The sequence below is a fragment of the Geotrypetes seraphini genome, chromosome 6 (genome assembly GCF_902459505.1).
Source record: "Geotrypetes seraphini chromosome 6, aGeoSer1.1, whole genome shotgun sequence".
NCBI classification, from domain to species: domain Eukaryota; kingdom Metazoa; phylum Chordata; class Amphibia; order Gymnophiona; family Dermophiidae; genus Geotrypetes; species Geotrypetes seraphini.
The window spans coordinates 209,434,642-209,460,954 of record NC_047089.1 but is presented as its reverse complement, the minus strand read 5'-3'; the positions used below and the strand labels follow the sequence as shown (position 1 = coordinate 209,460,954).

The 26,313-nt window shown below is 43.7% G+C and overlaps 1 protein-coding gene across 6 annotated transcripts in view; it reads left to right on the top strand.

The window, feature by feature from the left end:
* The window catches only part of TACC1 (transforming acidic coiled-coil containing protein 1), a 110,504-nt gene that overhangs the window by 20,402 nt on the left and 63,789 nt on the right, over positions 1 to 26,313 (top strand). For 5 of the 6 annotated variants that reach the window (XR_004539880.1, XM_033948708.1, XM_033948703.1 and 2 more), the window contains exons 1-2: positions 3,066 to 3,540; positions 5,025 to 5,128. Coding sequence is in view for 5 of the 6 variants with exons in the window: in XM_033948708.1 (XP_033804599.1) it covers positions 3,383 to 3,540; positions 5,025 to 5,128 (262 nt within the window). In the remaining variant the exon portion in view is untranslated. Of the gene's footprint in view, positions 1 to 3,065; positions 3,541 to 5,024; positions 5,129 to 26,313 lie in introns of those variants that run through there. The other variant, XM_033948704.1, reaches the window with a different exon arrangement.

The following is a 26,313-nucleotide window of genomic DNA, read 5'->3' as shown; positions in this document are numbered from 1 at the left end:
TCCCTTCTACTTCTACACCTTGTGCCGGTCCTCGCAGTCCATTTAGAATTAAGTCCAGAATTGCATTTCCTCTTGTATTTTCCTTGACAAATTGTTCCAGGAAGCAATCACCTACAGCATCCAGGAACATGGTCTCCCTAGCGCAGCCGGAGGTGCCTAAGTTCCAGTCTATCCGTTAAAGTCACCCATGATAACTGCGCTGCCTCCCTTGCAGTTGCGTTTTTAATCTCGTCCGTTATTTCTCCATCAATTTCTTCGGACTCCCCTAGGGGTCGTTAGTAGATGCTGATCTTCGTTTCCAGTCCATTTGTTCCCAGAATTTTGACCCATAGAGACTCTAACTTATCTTCCTGAATGCCTGGAAAATATTACCAAAGACGCCACTGAAAGTTTCTATGTTAAATGGGAAAACCTCTCGACAAACACTGGCCTATTCCTGGAACAAAAGGTTTTCTGCATTGAGCAAATGATCTTCCTACATTGGCTCCACTGGGTTGGAAATTGTGTATGGATGCCCTGCTGTGTTTTTGCTCCTATATTCATTAAAGATCTTTAGCAGTCAGAGAACATGCTATAAAGATTTTTGTTTGTTTGTTTGTGTAAATTAAACATTGATGCCACATTAGGAGGATCTAGCCACTGAAGAGAACAGCGGTACAAGTTCAGTCTTGTTGGCAGCATACTTTTTAAGATGAAGGATTTTGATTTTGCATGTGATGCAGAAGAGACAATAGAGAAAAAGCAAAAGAGAATCCCGGGTTGTTGGCCTGCTAACCACTACACGAGGAAAACCGAAATCGCGGGGATTTTAAACAGCACCAGGGTTGAGAGGATCGTATTTTGCTTGTTTTCAGAGGAGGAAGCCGGTGGTTGCCTGTTTAATTTTGCCACCACTGCCGCCTCTTTCTCTCTTCGCCATCTGGGCTCCCCTTATTTTCCCTTAATATGGCTTACTAATATATTTTGATGCCGAGACAGAGCTGAATTCACGGAGAGCAAGCGCATGCGCAGACCATCTACAGGCAAAGAAGATGGTCTGCACATGCATCAGGATCGTTCTCCAGCGAACCGTGCAGTCGGTTGGGGGCATGACTCCGATCACCCCATTTGCATGAGGATGCTTCGTGAATCAGCCCCCCTGGCCACGGGTCTGATCGGATCGCTCACGGATCGGATCCATGGGCTTAGTGAATCTAGCCCTAAGTCTTTTTTTTTAATCTGAAGCCTTAGTGCTTTGATATTTATTTGCTATTTGAAAGTCGCTTCCCTTTTTTTCTCTGGTATAGTACAAATCTGCAAATTGAAGTAGGCTTGATGGATCACACTGAGTTCTGCTAATGCTGTTTATTTCTGTGTGAACACTTTTTGGAGGATGAAAAAAGTGGAGATAGCATGCAGAATGTGGTTTATGGAATTCTTTCCAACCTATATGTGTGTACTGTATGTGTAATATAAATATATAAAACACAAACCAGCAACAACATTCAGATTTCTCAAATGACAAAAATGTTATTTAAGCGTTCAGATTTTAAAATACTTAATACTAATTTTAATGTTCAGTTTTCTTGTTTATAGGCATTATTAGATAGGTGATGTTACAGAAAAGAAATGGATCAGTTTTGTGCTGTGGAGAATATCATTAGTATGTTTTGCATATGAACTCCCCCTCCTCCTCTCCCCCCCCCCCACTCTTTTATGAAGCTGTGTTAGCGTTTTTATCACCGACCGCAGCGGTAAAAGCTCAGATGCTTATAGAATTCCTGTGATCGTCAGAACTTTTATCGTCATGGCAGGCGATTAAAAAATGCTAACATGACTTCATAAAAGTGTGTGTGTGGGGGGGTGTGTGATAATAGTCATATCAAATTTTTTTATTATATTATCAACAGATTTTACAGTTTAACCACAGAGTGCTACCTTACTTCAATGGGTTTTAGCTGGAAGTATACAGTACATAACCATTCAGGAAGAGGTGTGGTTCAGTCAGTAGGTTTCACAGAAGAATTTAGAGCAAAGAAAATAAAATACACATCTGAATGACTAAGAAGCAATTTATTATGAGTAAGGGGCATTACAGAGGGGAGATATGGTAGAAAAATAATGCAGAGGAACATCCTCATAGAATTATTTCTAATCTTTGTGTATGTGTCTATGGCTAGGATAGGAATTGCTCCATTCAAACTGTATCTTTCCTTTTCTCTATTAACTGCTGTATTTCACTGTAGTAAAGTTTCTAAGCAGCAAAAAGTGGAACTGATTCTCTCATGGCAATGCACTGGGTAATTTTGCTTTGCAGGAGCTTTCGCTGGTACCCGGTCTGATCTGGCCTAATTTTATATGTTATATACCTTCTTACTAGTTTTTTTTCTAATTCAGATTGGTCTTGTTCTGTTACATTTTCAGAATTATTTTGCCCCCAGACAGACATTTTCAACCTGTTATGTATATAATCTCTTTTTTTTTCACATCAGTTGGGCTAGAAAGAATAAAAAAGCTTTCTGGAAGCAAAAACACTGGTTAGGAGTCCATTATGACGTATGGATTAACATAAAATGACTGAAGGGAAAGCAGAAAAGAAAAAGGTTTTGTAGAGAAAGGAGGGAAGGAAAGGCAACAAAATAGAGAATATGATATAAAAGGCCTGAGAAAATCAAATCCAGGAAGTGGAAGTAAATACACTGGCAAGATTAAGAGAAATGAGAAACTAAAGCATAATCTCCAAAGAGATAAGAAAGCACAAAGTGCAGGGTTTGAATTCTTTGACTTCTGAGAACTGTGAGGCTCATTTTTGCATTCTTGTCTCCTCTCATGAATTCCTGCTGCTTTTTTTTTTTTTTTTTTTTGTTCAGCTTGCTGTGCTTTTGAAATCTTCACTTTCTTCCCCACAAACTGGGCCCCATCAGCCTTGAGTGGTGTGGTGGTGATGATGGGGAAGCGGGGGAGGAGTGAGGCTGAGAGCTGCACAACCTCCTCCTTACTAATGGCAGTGGTACAGCCCAGGAGGGGGCGGCCCCTAGAATGATACACTGTGGGTTTATCTGCTAGCCAGCTGATCGGTACCACAGATGAGGTAGCAATGATTTCAAGCCAGGGCTTTTGTGCAAGAACTTAGAAACTACAAACATCATCAAAACTAGATCGACATCAGTGCAGTGGTTTACAGGAGGGGCAGAGCTGCAGAAAAGCCATGCATTTATTTAGGCAAAGTGCCTGTGAGGAAGCTGGGAACCATGACTTGATGTTTCATTTTTAACCACATCCGTGCCTCAGCTGAAAAACAATTTCATACGTTTTGACACAGTTTCCCTCCATTTCGGGGAGAGAGAAGTAAGGTGAACATTACGGAGCCTGAGGGCTACAACCAGGAGGAAAGGGTACACCAATGGCTTTTAGCCCCTGGCAGATCCTGTCTCCGGTTCAGTGGGCCAAATGGACATGGTCTGCTGTCCGAGGGGGCTCTGGGGATGCTGAAGATGCAGGGGTGAAAGAAGATGGAGAAGAGGATGACTCACAAGCAGAGGAGAAATCGCTGAGTTTCAGGCAAGTATGGATCTGGCATTGGCACTGCTCTGAATTATGCACAGTTCCATTAATGGGTTCCAGCCTCTGTCAGTGTGTACAGCTTATTCTGTGTGCTAGGGACAGTTATGTCTTTCGCAGCTGAACCCCTGTGGATCTGTTTCCCTCCTCTCTTTTCGTGCATTAACATTCTGCAAAAGAATCTTAACACAGTCATTCCTTTTAGCTCCATTTGGTGCTTCCTTTTTCTAATGGGGTATTTTTTAAAAAATAGTTATCATAGTAAATGACATCAGATAAAGACCAATTTACCCAGAAAGGTGGCCAGGGTTGCACCTGTCGCTGCTGCTCAGTGCAGATCCCCTCCCCCTCCCGTATTGTTAGGATTTTACCTGCTGCTCTGTACAGATTACCCCATGTTCTCGCTTTTATTATTATTACTGTGCTTTCCTTTTTATTTAATTTATGAGAGTCCTTTGTTTAGCTTTGACTGGAAATGCTGCATATTGTTTTATCCTCTTGCCATATAGGGATCTTCTGTGTTTATCCCACACGTTTTTTTGAAATAACTATCCCCGTTTTCATCCCTACCACCTTCTCTGCGAAAAAGTGCTTCCTGTTGTTGCTTTTCAGTTTCTCTCATTGCAGCTTCATGTCATGTCCTCTAGCTCTATAGCCTTCATCATTTCCCTGCTGAGAGGCTCCCCTCTTCTTAAGCCTGAACTGGAGGAGGGATGTGAGGAAGAACCAATACTGAAGAGGCTGTATCCATGGAAGTGACTCAGACTGTTAAGAATGCCTTGTTGGGTGGGGGAAGGGTATTCTGTCAGATTTGCTGCCACCCAACCCTGTTGCCCTGCTTAAAAACTACAGGCTGAAATGTGCCAGGCGGCTGGACTCCACTTTCTGGGAGATGTAATCGCAGGACACATGTAAGGGTTTAGACTCTGGATAGCTTGGGGACTTGTAAAAGATGTCTGTCTTTGTGGGTCAGACTTAATTCTCCACTTTTATTAGCCGAGCCATGCAACTTCCTTAAAACAAATGGGTGTGACATTTTTTGAAAACATGTTGGCAGGCTGCATGAGCTCCAGACCCAGACATACTTTACTCCTAGACAGGTGTAAGTACTTCGAATCTCTTCCCAGCAGGTATTGTTAGTGTAGGAGGAGTGGATGAGAGCCCGGAACATCTCTAGAATGCCACACACCGGAAGTGAAGGGGCAAGGTGGTTGCATCTGCATTTCTTTCACGTCTTTGAATTTTATACATGCAGATTTCCAAGTACTCTCGTGATTGCCAAGTGGAGCAGAAGACCCTGTACAGTTTTATTATATCAGGTTGGGCTAGCAACAGCTGGATGCCTACAGGATAAATCGTCTCCCGGCTAGTGCAGTCCAGGAGCTTGGGATCTGGTCAGGCTGCATATTTGCAAGCTCAAGAATGTTAAGAACGAGTTGTAACTCTTACCTTCATCATGTTTTCCTCCTCCTCCCCTTTGGCAGCTCAGACTCCGAGGGTAATTTTGAGACACCTGAAGCAGATACACCAGTCCAGCCAACAGACAAAGAGCTGTGTGATCTCTCCACATCAAAGGCAAAGACTCAAGGTAAAGAGGAAAATGCATTTAGTTTCATTCACCTCTGCCAAGTATCTGTAATCATTGGGGAATGGGGGCAATTGAAATCTATTCATTTGCTTTTTGCCAGGCACTTTAGGATAAAATGCCCTAGAGAAGGCCAAGTACCAAACTTTATGAATCCATTTAGAGAGACCATCAGAAATGAGCTTAAGAATGACTGGGACAGACCTAAAGTCTATCAAGTCCAGTAGCCTGTTTCCAACAGTGACCAACCCAGGTCCCAAGTAGAGAGTTGCGCGGGGACAGAAATCCCATCCATCCCCGCCCGTCCCCACCAGGATCCTCTCCATCCCACCCCTCCCCACCAGGATCCTCTCCATCCCCACCTGTCCCCGCCAGGATCCTCTCCGTCCCCACCCGTCCACGCAAGGAATTACCTCCATCCCCGCCCGTCCCCATAAAAAGCAGCAATTACTTCTGACAGGATCATCAATTCCACAGTTTCTTTTGTGTTTGCGCTGCTGTTTTCCTTGTGGAATCTCTTTGGTGGAACCCTTTTTTTGTTTTCTGTTCAGGTAATTAACTTATAAACCCCCTCTTTTACTAAGGCTGACGTGTCCATTATATTATATGGACGAATCCTGCTTCAAAAGCCTTCCATCTCCGTGGGAGTCCCGTTGACTAGAGGGGGGTCCCCGTGGGAGTCCCGTGGGCCAGAGGGGTGTCCCCATGAGAGTCCTGTGGATTAGGGGGGGATTCCCGCGGACCCCCACAGGAACCGCGGGATTCCCGCGATCCCCGTTCCCGTGCAGACCTCTAGTCCCAAGTACCATTTAAACCTACTCTCTGTTTTCTGTCTTTCAACCAGATCTTAATCCATAATAGGACATTATCTCCTATCCCATGACTTTCTAATTTCCTCAGAAGTCTTTCATGAGGTACTTTGTCAAACACCTTTTTAAAATCCAAATACACAGTATCAGCTGACTCACCTTTATCCACATGTTCATTCACCCCTTTAAAGAAATGCAGTAGATTGATGAGGCAAGATTTCCCTTGACTAAATCCATGTTGGCTCTCTCATTAATCCATGTGTATGTATATGTTCTGTGATTTTATTCTTTATAATAGTCTCTACCATTTTGCCCGTCACTGATGTCAGACTCACCGGTCTATAATTTCCCAGATCACCTCTGGAACCCTTTTTAAAAACCGGCATCACGGCCACCCTCCAATCTTCCGGTGCTAAGCTAGATTTTAAATAAAAATTACAAATTACTAACAATAGCTCTGCAAGTTCATTTTTCATTCTTTCAGTACTCTGGGATGCAAACCCTCCGATACAGGCGATTTTCAACTGTTCAGTTTGTCAAATTGACCCATTACATCATCCAGTGTTACAGAGATTTGTATGAGTTTCTCTGATTCATCAGAATTGAATACCATTTCTGGCACACATTATTATTGGGTTACCCTCCCTAATTTCTGATTAGGTCATGGTCAGGTGGATGGTAGTACACTCCTATCACTATCCTTTTCCCCTTTACTCATGGAATTTCTACTCAAAAGGAATTTCTCTTGTAGAATTTTCAGTCCTTTTGATTCAAGGCCCTCCTTAACATATAACACTACGCTTCCACCAATCCGATCCACCCTATCTCTGTGATATAGTTTGTACCCTGGTATGACAGTGTCCTACTGGTTATCTTCCTTTCAACAAGTCTCAGAGATGCCTATTATATCTATCTTTTCATTGAGTGCAATATATTCTAACTCTTCCATCTTGTTTCTTAGGCTTCTGGCATTTGCATGCAGACATTTCAAACAATGTTTCTCATATCTATTTACAATTTACAATCTTTAAATCAGCCTGCTCTGTATTTAAGGAAACCTGATGAACCGTGGCCTGTATTGCAATCTCGTTATCTGGATGCTTTGCCTTCCCTTTTATGATGATATCTTTTAAAGATACTGTACCTTGTTCTGAACCAGACTCTTTTGAATGACTGTCGGCCTTCCCCCAGTTTCTAGTTTAAAAGCTGCTATATCTCCTTTTTAAATGTTGATGCCAGCAGCCTGGTTCCACCCTAGTTAAGGTAGAACCTATCTTTGCGGAATAGGCTCCCCCCTTCCCCAGTATGTCGTTCAGTTCCTAACAAATCTAAAATCCTCCTCCCTGCACCAATGCCTCATTCACGCCTTGAGACTTCAGAGTTCTGCTCGTCTCTTGAGTCCTGCACATGGAACAGGGAGCCCTTCTGAAAATGCTACCCTGGAGGTTCTGGATTTTAGCTTCCTACCTAAAAGCCTAAATATTACATTACATTACATTAGTGATTTCTATTCCGCCATTACCTTGCAGTTCAAGGCAGATTACATATGAATTGTCAGAACATTTAGAAGTACATAAGGAGTAGTCTGGACATTTTCTAAGTTGCTAAGGATTGGAGAGTATTGCAGGTGATGCTTGAGGTAGATCTAGTTGTGTTAGTTTGGTTTTATGTATTTTTTGAATAGTAGGGTTTTTGTTTCTTTTTTGAAGGTTTTGTAGTCTGTGGTCGAGATCAGTAGATTGGAGAGTTGGTGGTCCAGTTTTGCTGCTTGAGTGGCTAGGAGGTTGTTATACAGCTTTTTTCGTTTGACGTTTTTGATTGGAGGGTGCGTGGGTTCTTCTGTGTCTGGTTGAGGTGGATTGATTTAGTCAGTTGTTCCAGTAGGCTGGGCTGTCTCCGTTTATGGCTTTAAATAGTAGGCAGTAGAATTTGAAGAGAACTCTCGCTTGTATTGGGAGCCAGTGTGAGTCGTGGTATGCCTCTGTAATGTGGTCGTATTTCTTCAGCGAATAGATAAGTCTTAGGGCTGTGTTTTGTACTGTTTGTAGTTGTTTTATCATGGTTGTTGTGCAAGGGAGATATAGTATGTTGCAGTAGTCCATTAGACCTAGGACTAGGGATTGTAGCACAAGTTTGAACTGTTTTTTGTCGAAGAATTTTCGAATTTGCCTTAGGTTTCTCATGACTGCGAATGATTTTTTTTATTGTTTTGTTGATTTGTGGCTGCATGGTGCATCCTCTGTCTATCAGCGCTCTCAGGAGTTTTAAAGTGGGTCGGATGGGGTATGAGATTGAGTTTATTACTAGGTTTGTTACAGTTGGGGTTTTGCTATTTTCGAGGAGGATGAAGTTTGTTTGTCAGGATTTAGTTTCAGTTTGTGTTCTTTCATCCATGTTGCTACTGTGTCTAGTGTTTTGTGTATTGTGCCTGAAATGGAGGACACTGGTTGGGCAAAAAGAAGTAGAATGTGATGTCGTCTGCATAGCTGTAGGAGGTGAGGCCTAGTTTGTCTAGGCAAGAGCTGAGGGAAGCAATGTATAGGTTGAAGAGTGTGGGAGATAGTGGTGATCCTTGGGGTACTCCGCAGGGATTAGACCATGGTTCTGATATTTCTTTGTTTGTTTTAACTCTGTATGTTCTGGATTATAGAAATTCTTTAAACCATGATAATACCTTGCCAGTGATTCCTATCGAGTCTAGTATTTGTAGGAGGATGTCATGGTCTACCAGGTCAAAAGCTGCGGAGAGATCTAGTTGAATAATCAGCATTTTTTTGCCTGTGCTGAGGTGTTGTCTAGCAGTGTCAATGAGTGATCCTAGTAGGGTCTCAGTGCTGTAGTTGGTTCTGAAGCCAGATTGTGTATGGTGGAGTAAGTTGTGGTTTTCTAGGTATAAGATTATGACTTTAGCTACGAGGCCTTCCATTAGCTTAGCATAAAGTGGTATTGAAGCTATGGGTCTGTAGTTGGAGGGTTGATCTGTCAGTCCTTTGGGGTTTTTTAGGATCAGAGTGATGATGATTTCACTGAGGTCTTGTGGGAAAAGGCCGTCTGTGAGTAAAGTTTGTATCCATTGCATAAGAAGGGTGTGAAATAGTGTACTGGAGGTTTTCAATAGGCATGGGGGGCATTGGTTGAGGTCACTAGCTGCATGGCTGTATTTATTATAGAGTTTGCTTAGGTCTGACCATTGTATAGGTGGGAAGTGGGACCAGGTTCTATCTGCTGCAACTGATTATTTCTCTGTGAAGGATGTTGTGATCTCTTCCAGGTGTTCCATTGAAAGTGGACCTGATAGTTGCAATTTTGTTTTTGAAGAATGCCGCTAAGAGGGTGGCTGAGGGTGGGGGGGGGGGGGGTTTGGTGTATCATTATTGGTTAGGTAGGGTTTGGTGTCTGTGAGTTATTTTAGTAGTTGGAAAAGCTTTTTTGTGTCTTGGGATTCTTCTCCTATTTGCTTTGTGTAGTATGTCTTTCTTTTTTCTTTCAGTTTTTTTGTATTTTTGGTTTAGTTTTCTCCATGCTGCTTTTGTGAAATCTTGACTGTTTTTTCTCTGTTTTCTTTCTAGTTGTCTGCATTGTCTTTTGAGCAGGAGTAGTTCGTTGTCTGATTTTCTATAGATTCTGGTTTTTTGTTTGTTCTGGGGCTAGCTCATCTAGGGTTGTTGAACTTAGATGGCTCCATTGTGAGATGAAGTCTTTGGGGTTATAGCCTTGGATTATGGCGTCTGTTTTAGTCCAGAATATGTTGGGGTCGATAAATTTACGTGAGTTGTAGGTTATTTTTTGTGTGATTGGTTTGCTTTTGTTTTTAGTCCAGAGGGAACAGTACCAGTTTCCATTTGATGTGTGAATCTCTGGTTGTATGGGCTGTTGGGACATGTAGGCTGCAATGTCGAATTGATGACCTTTTTCATGTGTGGCTTGAGGGTCTAATATTTTGTATGTTAAGGCTTCGAGGTATGATAGCAAGATTTCTACTTGTTTGGAGGTTTGGTTTTCAAGGTGCAGGTTTAGGTCTCCTAGGATTAAGTTGTAAGTTGTTGATAATGAGTTTCGGTCTATAAACTCTTCAAATTTTGGTTTTTCTGTATTCCAGTTTCCTGGTGTTATGTAGCAGAGCATGCAGGTTAGGGTTCCTTTGAGTGATGTGCCTGAGAGTTGACAGGCTAGTAGATCCATGTATGGGGTAGTTATTTTCTCTTGTATTTTTAGGTCTATGGTGTTTCTGGCAATGATGGCAATTCCTCCTCCTCTTTTACTTTCTCTGCAGACCTATATTATCTTGTATCCCTTTTGTGCAGACTTCCATTATTCTGGGCTTCCAGAACCTCCTTACCAAATTTCCTTATGTCATTGGTACCCACATGTACCAAGACGGCAGACTCCTCCCCAGCACTGTCTAAAATCTTGCCTAGGTGACGTGTGAGGTCTACCACTTCGCATCAAACAGGCAAGTGACCAAGTAATCTTTGCGTCCACCAGCCACCCAGCTATCTACATGCCTAGTGATCAAACCTCCCACTCTAACAACTTTCTTAACCCTTCCATCCTGGTAGCAGCTGCTAGAGACACATCATTGGAGCAAAAGGACATTGCATCCCATGGTGGGCAGGTCCTTGTTACAGGATTGCCTCCTTTATCACCAGGGTGATGCTTTAAGAAGACCTCCTTCATCTGAGGCAGCACCGAGGCTGCTAGACTGGAGGTAGGACTTTTCTACAACATTCCTGTAGGTCTCTTCTATGTACCTCTCTGTCTCCCTCAGCTCTTCCAAGTCTGCTACTCTAGCCTCAAGAGATTGGACCCGTTCCCCTGAGTGCTAGGAACTCTTTGCATCGAGCACACACACAAGACCTCTCACCAGCTGAGAGATATTCAAACATGTGACACTCAGTGCAAAAGACTGGATATCCCCTATCTTGGTGCTGGACTGGTGCTGCTTGATGATTTCTTTGTTAAGTTGCTATGGGAGTTGGAATATGTACAATAAGGGTACAATAAGTTTCCCTAAGATTGCTAGTTATACAAGGGATCTTCAAAACATTTCTGCACTTTAATTTTTTTAACACTATTTATTAAATATCTCAAAAGCAAATTACATCACTTTTTTCCACATAATCACCCTGTTTTGCCTGACTGACTAGTCACATGTCATTGTACAACATGCTCTCTTACCATTTCTCCCTCCCCCAACTATTTATTGCAAAAATATGAAAGTTCGGAAACTTTTTGAAGAATCCTAGTATGTTAGGCCATGGCCATTTTTCATTTTTGTTGTTATTTTGTAATGGTGTCATTGGTAGATTACCCTCCAATGATTTCTTAAACTATTCACAAAAGTGGTCACAGGGATGAAGCGGGAAACTACAGGCCGGTGAGCCTCACTTCGGTTGTTGGAAAAATAATGGAAGTGTTGCTGAAAGAAAGGATAGTGTACTTCCTTGAATCTAATGGGTTACAAGATCTGAGGCAACATGGCTTTACAAAAGGTAAATCGTGCCAAACGAACCTGATTGAATTTTTTGATTGGGTGACCGGAGAGCTGGATCGAGGACATTTACTTAGATTTCAGCAAAGCCTTTGATACAGTTCCTCATAGGAGGCTGTTGAACAAACTTGAAGGGCTGAAGTTAGGACCCAAAGTGGTGAACTGGGTCAGAAACTGGCTGTCGGCAGACGCCAGAGGGTGGTGGTTAATGGAAGTCGCTCGGAGGAAGGAAAGGTGAGTAGTGGAGTCCCTCAGGGTTCAGTGCTGGAGCCGATCCTGTTCAATATGTTTGTGAGTGACATTGCTGAAGGGTTAGAAGGAAAAGTTTGCCTTTTTGTGGATGATACCAAGATTTGTAAGAGTAGACACCGAAGAGGGAGTGGAAAATATGAAAAAGGATCTGAAAAAGTTAGAGGAACGGTCTAATGCCTGGCAACTAAAATTCAATGCAAAGAAATGCAGAGTAATGCATTTGGGGATTAATAATTGGAAGGAACCGTGTATGCTGGGAGCTGAGAAGCTGATATGCACGGATGGGGAGAGGGACCTTGGGGTGATAGTGTCTGAAGAACTAAAGGTGAAAAAACAGTGTGGCAGGGCGGTGGCTGCTGCCAGAAGGATACTGGGCTGTATAAAGAGAGGTGTAGCCAGTAGAAGGAAGAAGGTGTTGATGCCCCTGTACAGGTCGTTGGTGAGGCCCCACTTGGAGTATTGTGTTCAGTTTTGGAGACCGTATATGGAGAAGTATGTAAGAAGACTTGAAGTGGTCTAGAGGAGGAAGACGAAAATGATAGGAGGCTTGTGCCAGAAGACGTATGAGGAGATACTGGAAGCCCTGAATATGTATACCCTAGAGGAAAGGAGGGACAGGGGAGATATGATTCAGACGTTCAAATACTTGAAGGGTATTAACATAGAACAAAATCTTTTCCAGAGAAAGGAAAATGGTAAAACCAGAGGACATAATTTGAGGTTGAGGGGTGGTAGATTCAAGAGCAATGTTAGGAAATTCTACTTTATGGAGAGGGTGGTGGATGACTGGAATGCGCTCCCGAGAGAGGTGGTGGAGAGGAAAACGGTGACGGAGTTCAAAGAAGCGTGGGATGAACACAGAGGATCTAGAATCAGAAAATAATATTAAATATTGAACTAAGGCCAGTACTGGGCAGACTTGCACGGTCTGTGTCTGTCTATATATGGCCGTTTGGGAGAGGATGGACTGGGGAGGGCTTCAATAGCTGGGAGGGTGTAGATGGGTTGGAGTCGGTTTTGACAGAGATTTCGGCAGTTGGAACCCAAGCACAGTACCGGGATTCTTGCCCAGAAATAGCTAAGAAGGAAAAATTTAAATTGAATTAAATTGGGCTGACCAGATGAACCATTCGGGTCTTTATCTTCTGTCATCTACTATGTTACTATGTTATATTTCTTAAGTACTAATTACTAGCTAATAGATGTTAGCTAATTACTTTTTTAGTCTTCTAACTGGTTCAAGGCCTATAAATCAGAGATCATGCCAGGGATGGGTGGTAGCTGGGAAAGATAGAAATTAAGATAGAAATTAAACACTAAACAAAGGCTTTCCTTCACTGCTATCTGTGCCCTAATCTGATTTTATGCTTTGAAATGCAACCTAAAATACTGATCTAGACTAAAACACTTTTTATATAAAAACCCTAACAGAGATTCTAAAGGCTACACTATTGCCTAAACTGACTTTGATTTTAAAAAGCAGAGTATTAAACTAAAAACGTAAAAGAGGATAATAAAATTACCTACTGAAACCCAAGTTTTACCTTTCCCCGTTTGAGTGCCAACAGGTAAAATATTCCAATGGAGATTTTCATCCCCTTAGCAGAGCCTCACACAGCATCTCTTCAGGACCCACACCTTTTTTTCAAATTGAAGCAACTGGATCTCCCATATATCCATGGCCATTTGACAAAGTGTCAAAACATGACTGATTCACTGGAACTAGATGGATGATGGGCTTATCACATCTGGTGCATGTCATGGATACTTAATCCAGATACAAATGGCTATGCCTAACCCTTCAGGGTAGACATACAGAGACATAGTGCTATAGTATGATGAATGAATGTTTTCCGGGGAGGGAGGGGGAAAGCCCTAGTTTTTTTTATTATTAACTTCTTATTTATAAGGTCCTTAAAACATTTCAGTAGGGAATGGTAAAAGGCGCAAGTTTTGTAGAGACTCCCACATCACACTGCTCAAAACCCCACTGGGTGTTGCAGTAAGAAGTGCTTCAGTCAAACAGGAAGTGAGCCTCACTGAACATCCTTAAAGTGATATAGTTCAGTACTGGTCCCAAACAACTCTACTAACTGGGACATTGCAACTCATTATATTCTCTGCAATCCTTTGACTCCTCCTTTCTTCTACCTCCAATGGTTATTTCAGTCATCTCGCTGCATAATTTTTGAACTTGGGTCCCAAGGGTTACAAAGATGTTGACATCTCTCTTTGTTACACTGGCCATGTTCTGTCATTCACCAGCTGTCATAAGGATATAAGCCATGCCATCTGGTTCAGACCAAAGGTTCATCAAGCCCAGCATCCTGTTTCCCAAGGCATAGGTAATTCCTTATTGTTCACACAAGAGACAAATCATGGCCTTTCCAAAACTACATAGCTACTGTCTAATTTCTTTAAAAACTCAACTGTATTGATACCATAACACAAATTCTGCAGCTCAATTGTAATTTGAAAAAATACTTTTTGGATTTGTTGAATGTGCCACCTGTTAATTTCAAGTCCCGTATATACTCGAATATAAGTCGAGATCCCCATTTTCCACCTAGAAAGGAGGAAAAAAAAAAAATAAAATAAAAAAAAAAAAAAATGGCTGACTCGAATATAAGTCGAGCGGCTTAATATTCAAGTGCCCTGACCTGTCAAGGCTCTGCACCCAGCCCCTCCCTGTCAGGCACTGCACCCAGCCCCCTCCTTCCCCTGTCAAGCTCTGAACCCTATTCTCCCTCCCTTCCTTGTCCTCATACCTCCTCTGCTGATCCCTGGTGGTCCAGAGGTGCAGCAGGCAGGAACGAGCTTTCCTCGCTCCTGCCCCACTGCTAACCCAGTCGGTGGTGGCTGCAACAAGATCGAGTTTCTTCAACTGAGTGGCACTGAGCAGGAGCGCACTTTGAGTGGCTTCTTGACTGGCTCCCGCAAATTCTTGCACGCGGACAGAGCTGGCTTTTAGCCATCGTGTTCATTATCTGGGCATAAAGCTTCTGTCTGTACCGCTGGAACATGACACAGCCTTCTGTCATGTTGAAGACTCCAAGGGATTGGGATGGGACCAGTTGGCTATTTCAAAAATTTACTATCCAACCAGGCTCTGCAGTACCTGGACCTCCTGAGTTACAGCTTGTTATCCTTCTTAGAACAACGGAGCCCTGATCAGCCAGTCGTCCAAGTATGGATGCACCTGCAACCTGTCCTGCAGAGATGTGCAACAGAGGCATGCAGAGAGAGACCCTTTGTCCTCCGAGTCTCTTTTGGAAAGGTCCATTAGATCCTGACCAGCCTCTGCTATTGAGATAGGCATGCATAGAAGCCCAAGCCCCCTCACACACCTCTTGGTTTGCTGCCGGTCCTCCCCTTGAGATTGTAGCCATCAAAATAAACTCTCCACATCAGATTAATGAATTCAGGAGAGAATGCAGTACTAAGCAGTGCTGAGTCCCTTCTAGGTGACTCTACCTTGTGTCTCTTGGGCTCCATAGCTTACACGCTCCTGCGCCTAGGTAAATCACTGTTGGGGCTCTGGAAGAGATTTTTTCTAAGCAGACAGGTTCTCCAAAGTCGCCTCAGCTCTAGAGACCCAAGAGGAGGCTAAGCCCAGAGCTCCCGCCCCTTTCATATGCTGCGTGGCACGTGGCATAAAGGGCGCTCTTCTGGCGTCCATCCAGCACAAATTTGGCATGAATTATGGGTAAAAGAGCGTAAAGACTCCATTCCTGCCAATCTTGATGCAAAACAAGGTACTTTGAAGGTGGTTCTGGAGAACTTTGAAAAAACATCGAGAAATACAAGATGGCTATGATGGCAGCATTTTGGCGCCAAAAAAAGGGCTAAAAATAGTTTAACTGAAAACAATAAACTAAATATATAGAATTTTAGAGGCAGGGGATACTAAAGGAAGTGGAAGAAACCTTGAAAACTAGCCTTTTCAGACCCCTCCCCTCCTGATTTTTCTCACAGTCTGCAATAACCGTACTTGCTGTGCCTTGTACTGTGAATGTGATGCTGCCTGCCTCAGCTGTAAAAGTAGCTGGGAGAAGAAATCACTGCCTCAGTGGAGCTGTTCCTCCAAGGCTTAAATCTTTGTTCTTCTAGTTGGACCAGTGATATGACTGATCCTCAAACCCCCACGGATCTGTGGATATTAAAAAAGGTGGGGCGGGACAGCGCAGCCGGCACCCTGAAGAGCCCCCTTCCAATGCTTAACAGACTGTGCTCAAGTCCCTGTGAACCAGTAGGTGAGCAAAGCTTCTAGGGGTTCTGACCCCAATCTCTACAAAAGTCTCTGCAGGCTGGCCAACAGGTATGACAAAGGGATTGACCTGTCAGCTGCAGACCTCCAGTCTGCTTCTCCATGCAGGCAGAGCTTTCCCCATGGTCTGAGGAGCTCTGAGCACTGAAAGCCACCAAAATCCATGAAAAGCACCGAACAAATATGCAGAGCAGATTAGAAAGACTCTCTCCAGCTCACGTGCAGAAGGAAAAATTGAAGTGGGCAGCAGAGCCCTCTGGTGAAGAAAGAGGAAAGGAAAAGCTCATGAGCATGGGGAGAAAACCCTAGCATTCAGTAAGACACACCTATTGCACTGGAATATTAATTATATGCACGACAGAAGAGCGGGACTTGGGTGTGAATGTATGTAATGATCTTAAGGTGGCCAAACATGTTGAAAATGTGACGGTGAAAGCTAGAAGCATACTTGGAAGCATAGAGAGAGGTATGGTCAATAGGAAAAAGGAGGTATTGATGCCTCTATATAAGATTCTGGTGAGACCTCATTTAGAATATTGTGTACAGTTCTAGAGGCTGCTCCTTTAAAAAGATATAAAAAGGATGGAATCGATCCAGAGGTAGGCTACTAAAATGGTGCGTGATCTTTGTCATAAGGCGTATGGGGACAGACATAAAGATCTTAATATGTATACTTTGGAGGAAAGGCGGGCGAGGGGAGATATGATAGAGATGTTTAAATATTTACGTGATATAAATGCGCACGAGTCAAGTCTCTTTCATTTGAAAGGAAGCTCTGGAATGAGAGGGCATAGGATGAAGTGATAGGCTCCAGAGTAATCTAAGGAAATACTTTTTTACAAAAAGGGTGGTAGATGCGTGGAACAGTCTCCTGGTAGGGGTGGTGGAGACAGAGACTGTGTCTGATTTCAAGAAGGCCTGGGATAGGCACATGGGATCTCTTAGAGGAAGAGATAATGGTTACTGCGGATGGGCAGACTGGATGGTCTATTTAGCCTTTATCTACCATCATGTTTCTTTGTTTCTATGATTGACTTTTGTACACATTTTTTATATAATTCTTGAATGACATCGATAGATTTGCCTGAAATAAAGATAAATAAAATATATCTGTTCCCTCCTCTTCCCTTCTTCTGGAGTACACACATTTAGATCCAAAAGCCTTACAGCTTATGAGACATCCACCATATACTCTTCCTTCAGCCATCTCTGAATGTTTTTGAAACTTGTTTTCAGATGAACTTTAAAGGCATTCCTTAGTGAAGGCTTTTATTTTGCAGTTTAAAATATGTTTCTGTACATGTTGGGTGAGAAGTCCTTCACACACTAAAATAATTTTGGTTTAATTCAGCACCTTTCATAAACATAGCATCCTAAAGGTCACCTCCCAGTCAATAATACGTTAGGAAGCCTGTTAGCTATCACCCCTGGGTGGATAACTTGAGCTGAGTGCTAGAACGCCATCTATCAAATGATGGATCATGCCTGGATGTTTGCCAGACAGCCTTGATGAGTAACCGAGTGAAGAGTCAACAGTGCCTATTGCCAGATATGTATCTCTGTAATACTGCAGTCTACGCTCACTGCTTGTCCTCTGCTGAAACCATTAGAATAGTCTTATCTTGTAAGAGAAATCAATTAAGGCACAGAGACAGAGAAGCAACCTTGGTTGTTTGACATGTCAAGACATTTTCCTCCCCCCCAACGCCAAATATGTCATTCCAGATTCAGAGCATTTGTAGCTCAGGAAAGGACCAGAGGTTTTAATAATCATTTACCTCCCTAGATATGTATAGGATGAGCTTAGTTGTTTTTTTTTGTTTGTTTTTTTAAATGGAAAGGATGAAAGCAAGGACTGATTAGTAGGGCAGGCTTAAGGTGTCCAGCATCTCCTCTTCCCTACCGCTTTCAATGTATTCAATATCTCTCATCTCACATTTCCTATCCAGTATTTTCCCCTTCCCTCTATCACTGCCACCACCTTATCGTCATCCTCCATGGCTGCTGCAGCAAAATGAGACAGCATGGCATAGGGCCTTGCGTACAGGCTCACGCTCAAACCTTGCCACGCCCCTCCCTTTCCAATACGGACTTCTGTCGAAGGGGTGGGACATAACAGGTGTTGAAGTTGGGCCTATTCTAAAAGGTCCTGGCGATGGCCAGCTTCTTAGTAACTTGGCAATTGCATTGAACTCCTATTGGAGTATATTAGCGATTCATAAATATTTATGTAATGTAATGCTCATAGCGTTTAAATCTACTCTCCTGCTATGTGGGTGCTACACATTCCCACATTCCCACTGACCTAGGCAGATATCTAGTCCACCTTGTTAGAGCTGGACCTGCTGAGTGAAACTCTTATTGCAGGGCCAGCATCACAAGCAGGCAGAAGCTTATCATCGTATTTGATTCATGGGATACTCACAGGTAAAGAATTGATTAAACTTTATTGACATAACAGGACCATGGTAGCAGTGGCGTAGCGAGGGTGAGAGGCATCCCCTCCCCTGCCCTCTTCTCCACACGCCCCTTCCTTTCCCCCCATACCTCTTTAACATTCGAGGTGCCAGCAGCAACCCCCAATCTGCTGCTCGGGCCAGCATCGGCTCTTCCTCTGACGTCACTGCCTAGGCATGGGTCCAGGAAGTGACATTGGCGGAAGAGCCAATGCTGGCGCAAGCAGCAGTTTGGGGTTGCTACTCGCGCCGTGAATGTTAAAGAGGTACGAGGGAAGGGGCGCGCTGGCATCCCCACCAAGATGGCGCCTGGGGCAGACACTTCCCCACCTTCACTACGCCACTGCATGGTAGCATAGGAGAACACAGATGATCTAATCCAGGGATCTCAAAGTCTCTCCTTGAGGGCCACAATCCAGTCGGGTTTTCAGGATTAATATGCATGAGATCTATGTGCATGCACTGCTTTCAATGCATATTTCAATGCCCGACTGGATTGCAGCCTTCAAGGAGGGACTTTGAGATCCCTGGATTAGATCATCTGTGTGTTCTCCTGTGCTACCATGCAGTGGCGTAGTAAGTTGGTTTAAGAGTAGAGTAGATAGTTGGTTGGTTGGGAGGGGGGTTTCCAATCCTGCATCTGTAGGAAAACTGTTTGCTAAATGTAGCCCAAGGTGCAGTTAAAATATCAAAATAGACTGCAAAAAGATGAGAGACAGTCCTTTTACTCCTTTCTGCCTTTCACGCTCATTTTCCTTCTCCTTGTCTGTCTTCCCCCCTCAGACATTTCCAGGCTGTGTTTTGAGCAGGGGTTTCTGAGAGAACTGCCTGGAAGAGAGTTCTTTTCAGATGCCAGAGTAGCAATCCCTCCTTTCCAGATATCCTGTAGGAGAGAGGGGAGTGTTGAGCTTTAGAGCAGAGCAGAGAATAGTCGAGATGCTTCATAATCCAGCCCCTCTTTTCCTGTTGTTCCTGCCCCTGACCAGCCCATCCATCCCTTGGCTTGACATCTTTTTGTCTACTAATTAAGCCCTAGTTATGAGTAATCATGTTTTTTTCCTACCTCAGCCCTCCATGATTAGATAAGGGAGACTAGAATTCAATTATGTTTTTGTTTCTCTTTAGAGTACATCCAGCTTATTACTATGCATATGTGCTCATTCACAAAGAATTTTCCTTTTATTTAAATTCAGTTCTTATAGTGGGGTGCCCTAGAGCAGTGGTTCTCAACCCTATCTTAGGGGAGCCCCAGCCAGTTGGGTTTTCAAGATATCCCTAATGAATATGCATGAGAGAGATTTGCATATAATGGAGGAGACAGGCATGCAAATATGTCTTATGCATATTCATTAGGGATATCTTGAAAGCCCGACTGGCTGGGGGTCCCCTAGTACAGGGTTGAGAACCACTGCTCTAAAGGGTCCTCAAACACAGCAAGGGGGTTTGAAGCTCTGGAGTCTTGTCCAGTTTATTTATTAGGATTTATCTATCACCTTTTTGATGAATTCACTCAAGATGATATACAACAAGAATAAATCAAACATAAGCAATAGATAATTACAGCAGTAAAAATATTCTAATTACAATACAAAATATGACATAATATGCTATATTACAATGTCAACACAATAAACGATAAAACATTTTAATAGACAGCAAAGATGGAATATTATAGATAGAGTAACAGGAGTAAGAAAATAAGGGGACTAATTTAAAAAAGGTTGCATTTGAGGTCAGAATGGTGCTTGAATATTATCTTATCTGGTTTAGGAGTGGATAAACATGTCCTGATATAGTAGATGCAACTGGAGTCACTCCATGTGTGTGTGTCTACAAACTTTAGTTACTTCTTCCATAAAAGGCCTGGTTGAAGAGCCAAGCTGTCACTTGCTCCCTGAAGTAGAGATGCCTTGTGTTAAGTGAAGCCATTCAGGGAGTACATTAAAAGAATGGGGGCTGCTCTGGAGAAGGCTCTTTGGCAGGTATCGCATCACGTGATCAGAGCTGGATTAACACTTTATTGGACCTTAGGCAAATATATATTTGTGGGCCTCCCTAGAAGGGACACCTCTCTCCCACTATCATTTCATTTCTCCAAAAATAGCAGGGAAAAGTGTATAGCCTAACTGTGGGTATGACAGCATAATAATTTGTGAGTGAGCATGGGGGCAACGCAAGCACAGGCTTTGAATGGAGAGACTTAATGGTTAAAGTTGCACAGCTACCAGGTTATCCATTCTGAACTAATCCAGGATTTCTGCAACCCTATCCTGGTCCTCGATAGCAGTGTACCCTTAGGGTAGCAGGTTTATTTTGTCATCTTCATTTGTTTGCTTGCACACTTGTGTTAAATACTACAATAAAGATATTAAGGGTCGCCTTCTCTGTTTTTCTCATTCAAGTAGTGCCTCCCACCCCCAGGTTTGCCCACTATCATGTAAAATTCTGGCATTTGTTGCCAGTCCTTCACCTCAGCTGACCGCAGACCCTTCTCATTTTCTCCCATTCTTCAGTGCTACTGCCCCCCCCCCCTCACTGATTCCAATCTCCAGAGACCCTGTGCAGAGCTCATCTTCTCCCACACTCCTTGCAGCAAAGCCCCTCCTTCTGTGACTAGAAGCCTTGCCATTAGTTGGATTCTACCACAGGCTCTGCACTACAAAGGGGGAGCGTTGGAAAGCTGTAATGGGCTAAACTCTGAAAAATATCCGCCCACGCAATCTATCTCAAAGCCAGAAGGATAGCTAGTTGACACATTTTTTTAATCCTGAAAAAAATCCAGACAGTTGGCAATCCTAGCCACCTGAATCCTGACTACATTTGACCAGACCACCCCACCCCACCCCAAAGCTTTAGGCCCAAGGCACATGCCTAGTTTGCCTATGTCTTGGGTTAGCAGCCCAAGTTGCTCCAAAAGGAAGGCTTCCAGGGCAGGCTGGCAGCCCAAAGATTCAATTTTACAAGGAGGTAGGTGGGAGACAGGCAGGGGAGCCATAGGAGCAGAAAGAAGCACTGTCTCACAGGGAGGGGGGGGGAGAAGGAGAGAGAAGCACCGTCCCGCATGAGGAGAAGGGGGTCAAAACTGCATGGGGAATGGGAATGTTGCAAAGGATCTATTCTCAGTATGTTTGTGGGGATCAAGATATCCCAGCTTTTCCTGTTTGCTGAAGTGTAAGAAGCAGACATGATCATCTTAGTTGTGCCTGGTGTGGCAAAAACCAAAGCACAGTGTTTACAGGAAGCTGGTTCTCCTGTGAGAGTGCAGAACAGGACTTGGGAGGGGGGGGGGCTCTGAGATGTGTTCAGGACTGAGGAAACTCTAACCGTTCTCTGGATTTTTTTCTGAAATATCCCAATCCCAATTATATATATATATATATATATATATTTATTTATTTATTTATTTTTTTTTTTTTTTTCTCCAAGCCAGAATGACAGCTAAAGCATCTGGATATTTTTCAGAGTTAGCTCTTTATAGCTCTCCAATCCTCCCACCTTCCAGTGTAAAGTATAGTAGGATCCAGTTCTAAAACAGCTGCAAATGCTGTGGAGGGAGATTGAACTCTGCAAAGGCTGTGGAGAACATAAGAACATAAGTTGCCTCCACTGGGTCAGACCAGAGGTCCATCCTGCCCAGCGGTCCGCTCCCGCTGCGGCCCATCAGGTCCGCGACCTGTGAAGTGGTTTCTGACCATTTCTTTAACCTACCTCAAGTTCTATCTGTACCCCTCTATCCCCTTTTCCTTCAGGAACCTATCCAAACCCTCCTTGAACCTCTGTACAGATTTCTGGCCTATCACATCCTCCGGAAGCGCGTTCCATGTGTCCACCACCCTCTGGGTAAAAAAGAACTTCCTAGCATTTGTTCTAAACCTATCCCCCTTCAATTTCTCCGAGTGGCCCCTAGTGTTTGTGGCTCCCCTCAGTTTGAAGAATCTGTCCCTATTCACTTTCTCTATGCCCTTTAGGATTTTGAAGGTTTCTATCATGTCCCCTCTAAGTCTCCTTTTCTCCAGGGAGAACAGCCCCAGCATTTTTAACCTGTCAGCGTATGAAAAATTTTCCATACCTTTTATCAGTTTAGTCGCTCTCCTCTGCACTCCCTCTAGTACCGCCATGTCCTTCTTTAGGTACGGCGACCAGTATTGAACACAGTACTCCAGGTGCGGGCGCACCATTGCGCGATACAGCGGCATGATGACTTCCTTCGTCCTGGTTGTGATACCTTTTTTGATGATGCCCAGCATTCTGTTTGCCTTCTTTGAAGCTGTCGCACACTGCACCGATGGTTTCAGTGATGTGTCGACCATCACCCCCAGGTCCCTCTCAAGGTTACTCACCCCTAGAAGTGTTCCCCCCATTTTGTAGCTGAACATCGGGTTCTTTTTCCCTACATGCATGACCTTGCATTTCTCCACGTTAAAACTCATTTGCCACTTTTTTGCCCAGTCTTCCAATCTCGTTAGGTCCCTTTGCAGGTCTTCACAGTCTTCCGTGTTTCTAACCCTGCTGCAGAGTTTGGTGTCATCAGCAAATTTGATAACCTCACATTTTGTCCCCGTCTCCAGATCGTTAATAAATATATTGAATAGTAGAATAGAATGGAATTGGGTGAGTCTCCTGAAGAAGGGGGGAAGGACTGAGAAGGCAAAGGAGGAATGGGAGAAAGTATGAGAAATCTGCTGCAGGCTAAGAAATTGCTTTTAGCAAAGGCAAAAATGTTACTTAATAGTGGGCAGAGTTGGTTGTGGGATATGAGTACTGACTGAACACATGAATGACATAAATAGCAGCACCTGAAGAGAAAATCTGTGTGTGTGTTTGGGCTGGAGTGGAGAAGTCCACTGGTCAAATGTACCTGTGTGTATACTGAGTGAAGAAAGTGTTTCAACCTAGTGAATCTGCCCAGCTGTTATGTCTTGGGATTCCCATGGGAGTGTAGTCAAAATCTCTAGTGACTTCAGAATGAAGCTTGGAATGCATTGTCAGAGGCAATTGTAGCACCATAATGAGGCTTGAAATGCCCAGAAGGACAGCTGGAACACCAGAATGAGGTTTGGAACACTCATTGGTTGAATAGTGAATACCATCCCAAAAAATCATAAGAGGCGGTTGGGAGCAAACAGAGGGCTGTGAGCAAGTAAATTAGGGTTACCATATGCCCGATAAAACCTGGACATGTCCTCTTTTTAGAGAAATTTCCATGTGTCCAAACGGGTTTTTTAAGTTGTGGGAGTCTGTCCGGGTTTGGCAGGGCCTGATTACACAGAATCCGGTGTTTTTCCCCCTCTTACCTCCTTGGTTCTGCAATTCAGATTTCTTAGGGCTGCCGTCAGCTCAGCAAGGTGAGCCTGCTGCTGTCGGCCTGCCCCGGAAGCCACCTTTCTGCAGTGACTTCCTGTTCCTGTGTAGGCAGGATCTACAGAGAGGCAGCTTCTGGGGCAGGCCGACAGCAGCAGCCTCACCTCGCTGAGCTGCTGGCAGCCCAAAGAAAACTGAATTGCAGCACCAAGGAGGTAAGAGCGGGTGATCCACCGGATTCTGTGTAAGCTGGCCCAGCCAAACTAGCTTCTGGGGGTGGAGTCATGTGTCCTCTTTTTTTTTTTTTTTTTTCAGTGCACAAATATGGTAACCCTACCTATACCTTCATCCAGCTCTGTGATGTTCTTTTTCATCTCTTATATCGTTTCTGTACCAGAATATAATACACCTTAAACTATTACTGAGAGAAGGCATGAGCTAAATCCAAAATCCCTTCCCTAAAAAAAAAAATTGCTGCTAACTCTGTTAGTGGCTAAAGACCTGCAGTTCTCTGCAGATACCTTTCTTTTGCTAAATAGTTTCCGGCTAGAACCACTTGGGGTTTTGCCTTGGCTAACACTAACTTAGAGCCCAAGCACAGAAGCCTTTCTTTTTATAAAATATTCTCCTCATGCCTCCTTGTAAATAATGAGTTGTAATAATGGCATCGGTCACCTCCAGTGGAATTTGTGACTGAGAGATTCTGGCTGTTCTTGACTCCATCCTTGTATTTGTTTCTTCTGGAGGGCAATTCAATATGCCCTTTATTTTGTGTATGGAATATAATAAGGGCTACATCTTTCTTGAAAGCTAGTCGTATATCACGTTAATGTGTTTATATCCACAGGTATGGGACTTGGTTATATGGCTGATGCCCTGGAACAGTTTGAAAAGATTTTCAGTGAGGATAGGAGGCAAGGGCTTAACTGAAAAGATTTCTGCAGGGCTGTGAAACTGGTGCACCAAACCTCTGACCATCTAATTTACTCCTACTGACTCGAATTAGGCTTTACATTTTTTATTCTGGATCTAAAGTACTGGTAAATTTATCCAAGTCTAAAATGATAAAATTTACCATACATTATAATGTTGTAAGGTGTGTGTGCGTTGGGGGGGGGGGGGGGTTTGAATTATTTATTTTGAAGCTAGAGTCAGACTCTGACTCCACAACCTGGATTTCTGGAGGGAGTGTAACCTGTGTACTGTGTGAGCCACTGATTTACGTTCCCAGGCACTACATCTGCCAAAGTATTCAGAGCTCCCAAGAATAAGGAGGGAAGAGTCCCAGTCAGCAGCACCTAGACAGAGACTGGATGCACATGCACCTGTTTCCCGAGGGTTCTAAACTTTCTGATGGGCTGTCTGGCATGAACAAGTAGGGGCTTAAAATGGAGAAAAAAGTTCTAGGTAGCCATGTGTGGAAAGTCATGACACTATAGTCCTAAAGCCTAGATGCATAAAAGAGCCCTGTTTCTGTATGGTGTGGTAGGCTCATGTTCTCGATTTCTGTCAGGATGTAAAATGCTGTTGGTGTATGCATGTTGTTGAGGGAGAGGGAGGAGAACTGATGCTCTGGTTGAAAGACATGGTTACCAGTACTGCTACTATTTATCACTTATTTAACGTTGAAAGGCGTAAGGAGCGCTGTACATTTTGACATTTCATAGACGGTTCCTGCTCAGAAGTGCTTACAATCTAACTTGGACAGACGTGACATACAGTATAGAGTTGGGGATGTAGAACCCCAGCTGAGAGGAGTTGAAAGCACTCTCGAAGAGGTGGACTTTTTAACTGGGCCTTGAACATTGCCAGAGATGGAGCCCACCGTAGGGATTCGGGCAGCTTGTTCCAAGCATACGGCGCATCAAGGTAGGAAGAATGGAGTCTGGAGTTGGCAGAGGAAGAGAAGGGCACAGATAGGAGGGACTTACAAGCTGAGCGGAGCTTGCAGTGGGGGGGAGGAGGGGACATAGGGGGAGATAAGTGAAGAGAGATAGTGAGGGGAAGCTATATTTGAAGGTCAATAAGAGGATTTGCTTTTAGCTTGCTGTATCCTGGCATTCTGGACCCACTTTTAAATTTCAGCAATGGGTCTTGTTTTCATTCCCTGTCTGTTGAAAGCCACAGGTAGTGTCTGCACCATCAACTGTGTGTCTCTGCATCAGCTGAACCAGTGCAAAGTGGCGCCATGACAAGCACCAATGTTTTTTGTTTTTTTTTGTGAAATGCCTCTGATTCATGCTCAGCAGGGGCTTTGCACAGCCTGCTGGCAACCCACTCATGGAAGTGAGTGGATGCCTGGCAGGAGCTAATTTCAACAAGAAACAGAAATGAAGCCTCTTTGAAATATAAACCCCTCCCCCCCTTTTTACAAAACTGCGAAAGCATTTTTTAGCGCAGGCCAGCGTACTGAATGTTCTACGCTGCTCCCAAAACACTCAGAGTTCCTATGAGCGCCAGGAGCAGCGCAGAGCATTCAGCGTGCCAGTCTGCGCTGAAAACCGCTTCTGCGGTTTTGTAAAAGGAGGGGGGGAATAAATGAGGTGTGGTCCTTGGTTATGAAAATCCTTTCCAGCAGGAGAGGCATTCCTCCACAGAACCAGCCTCTGCTG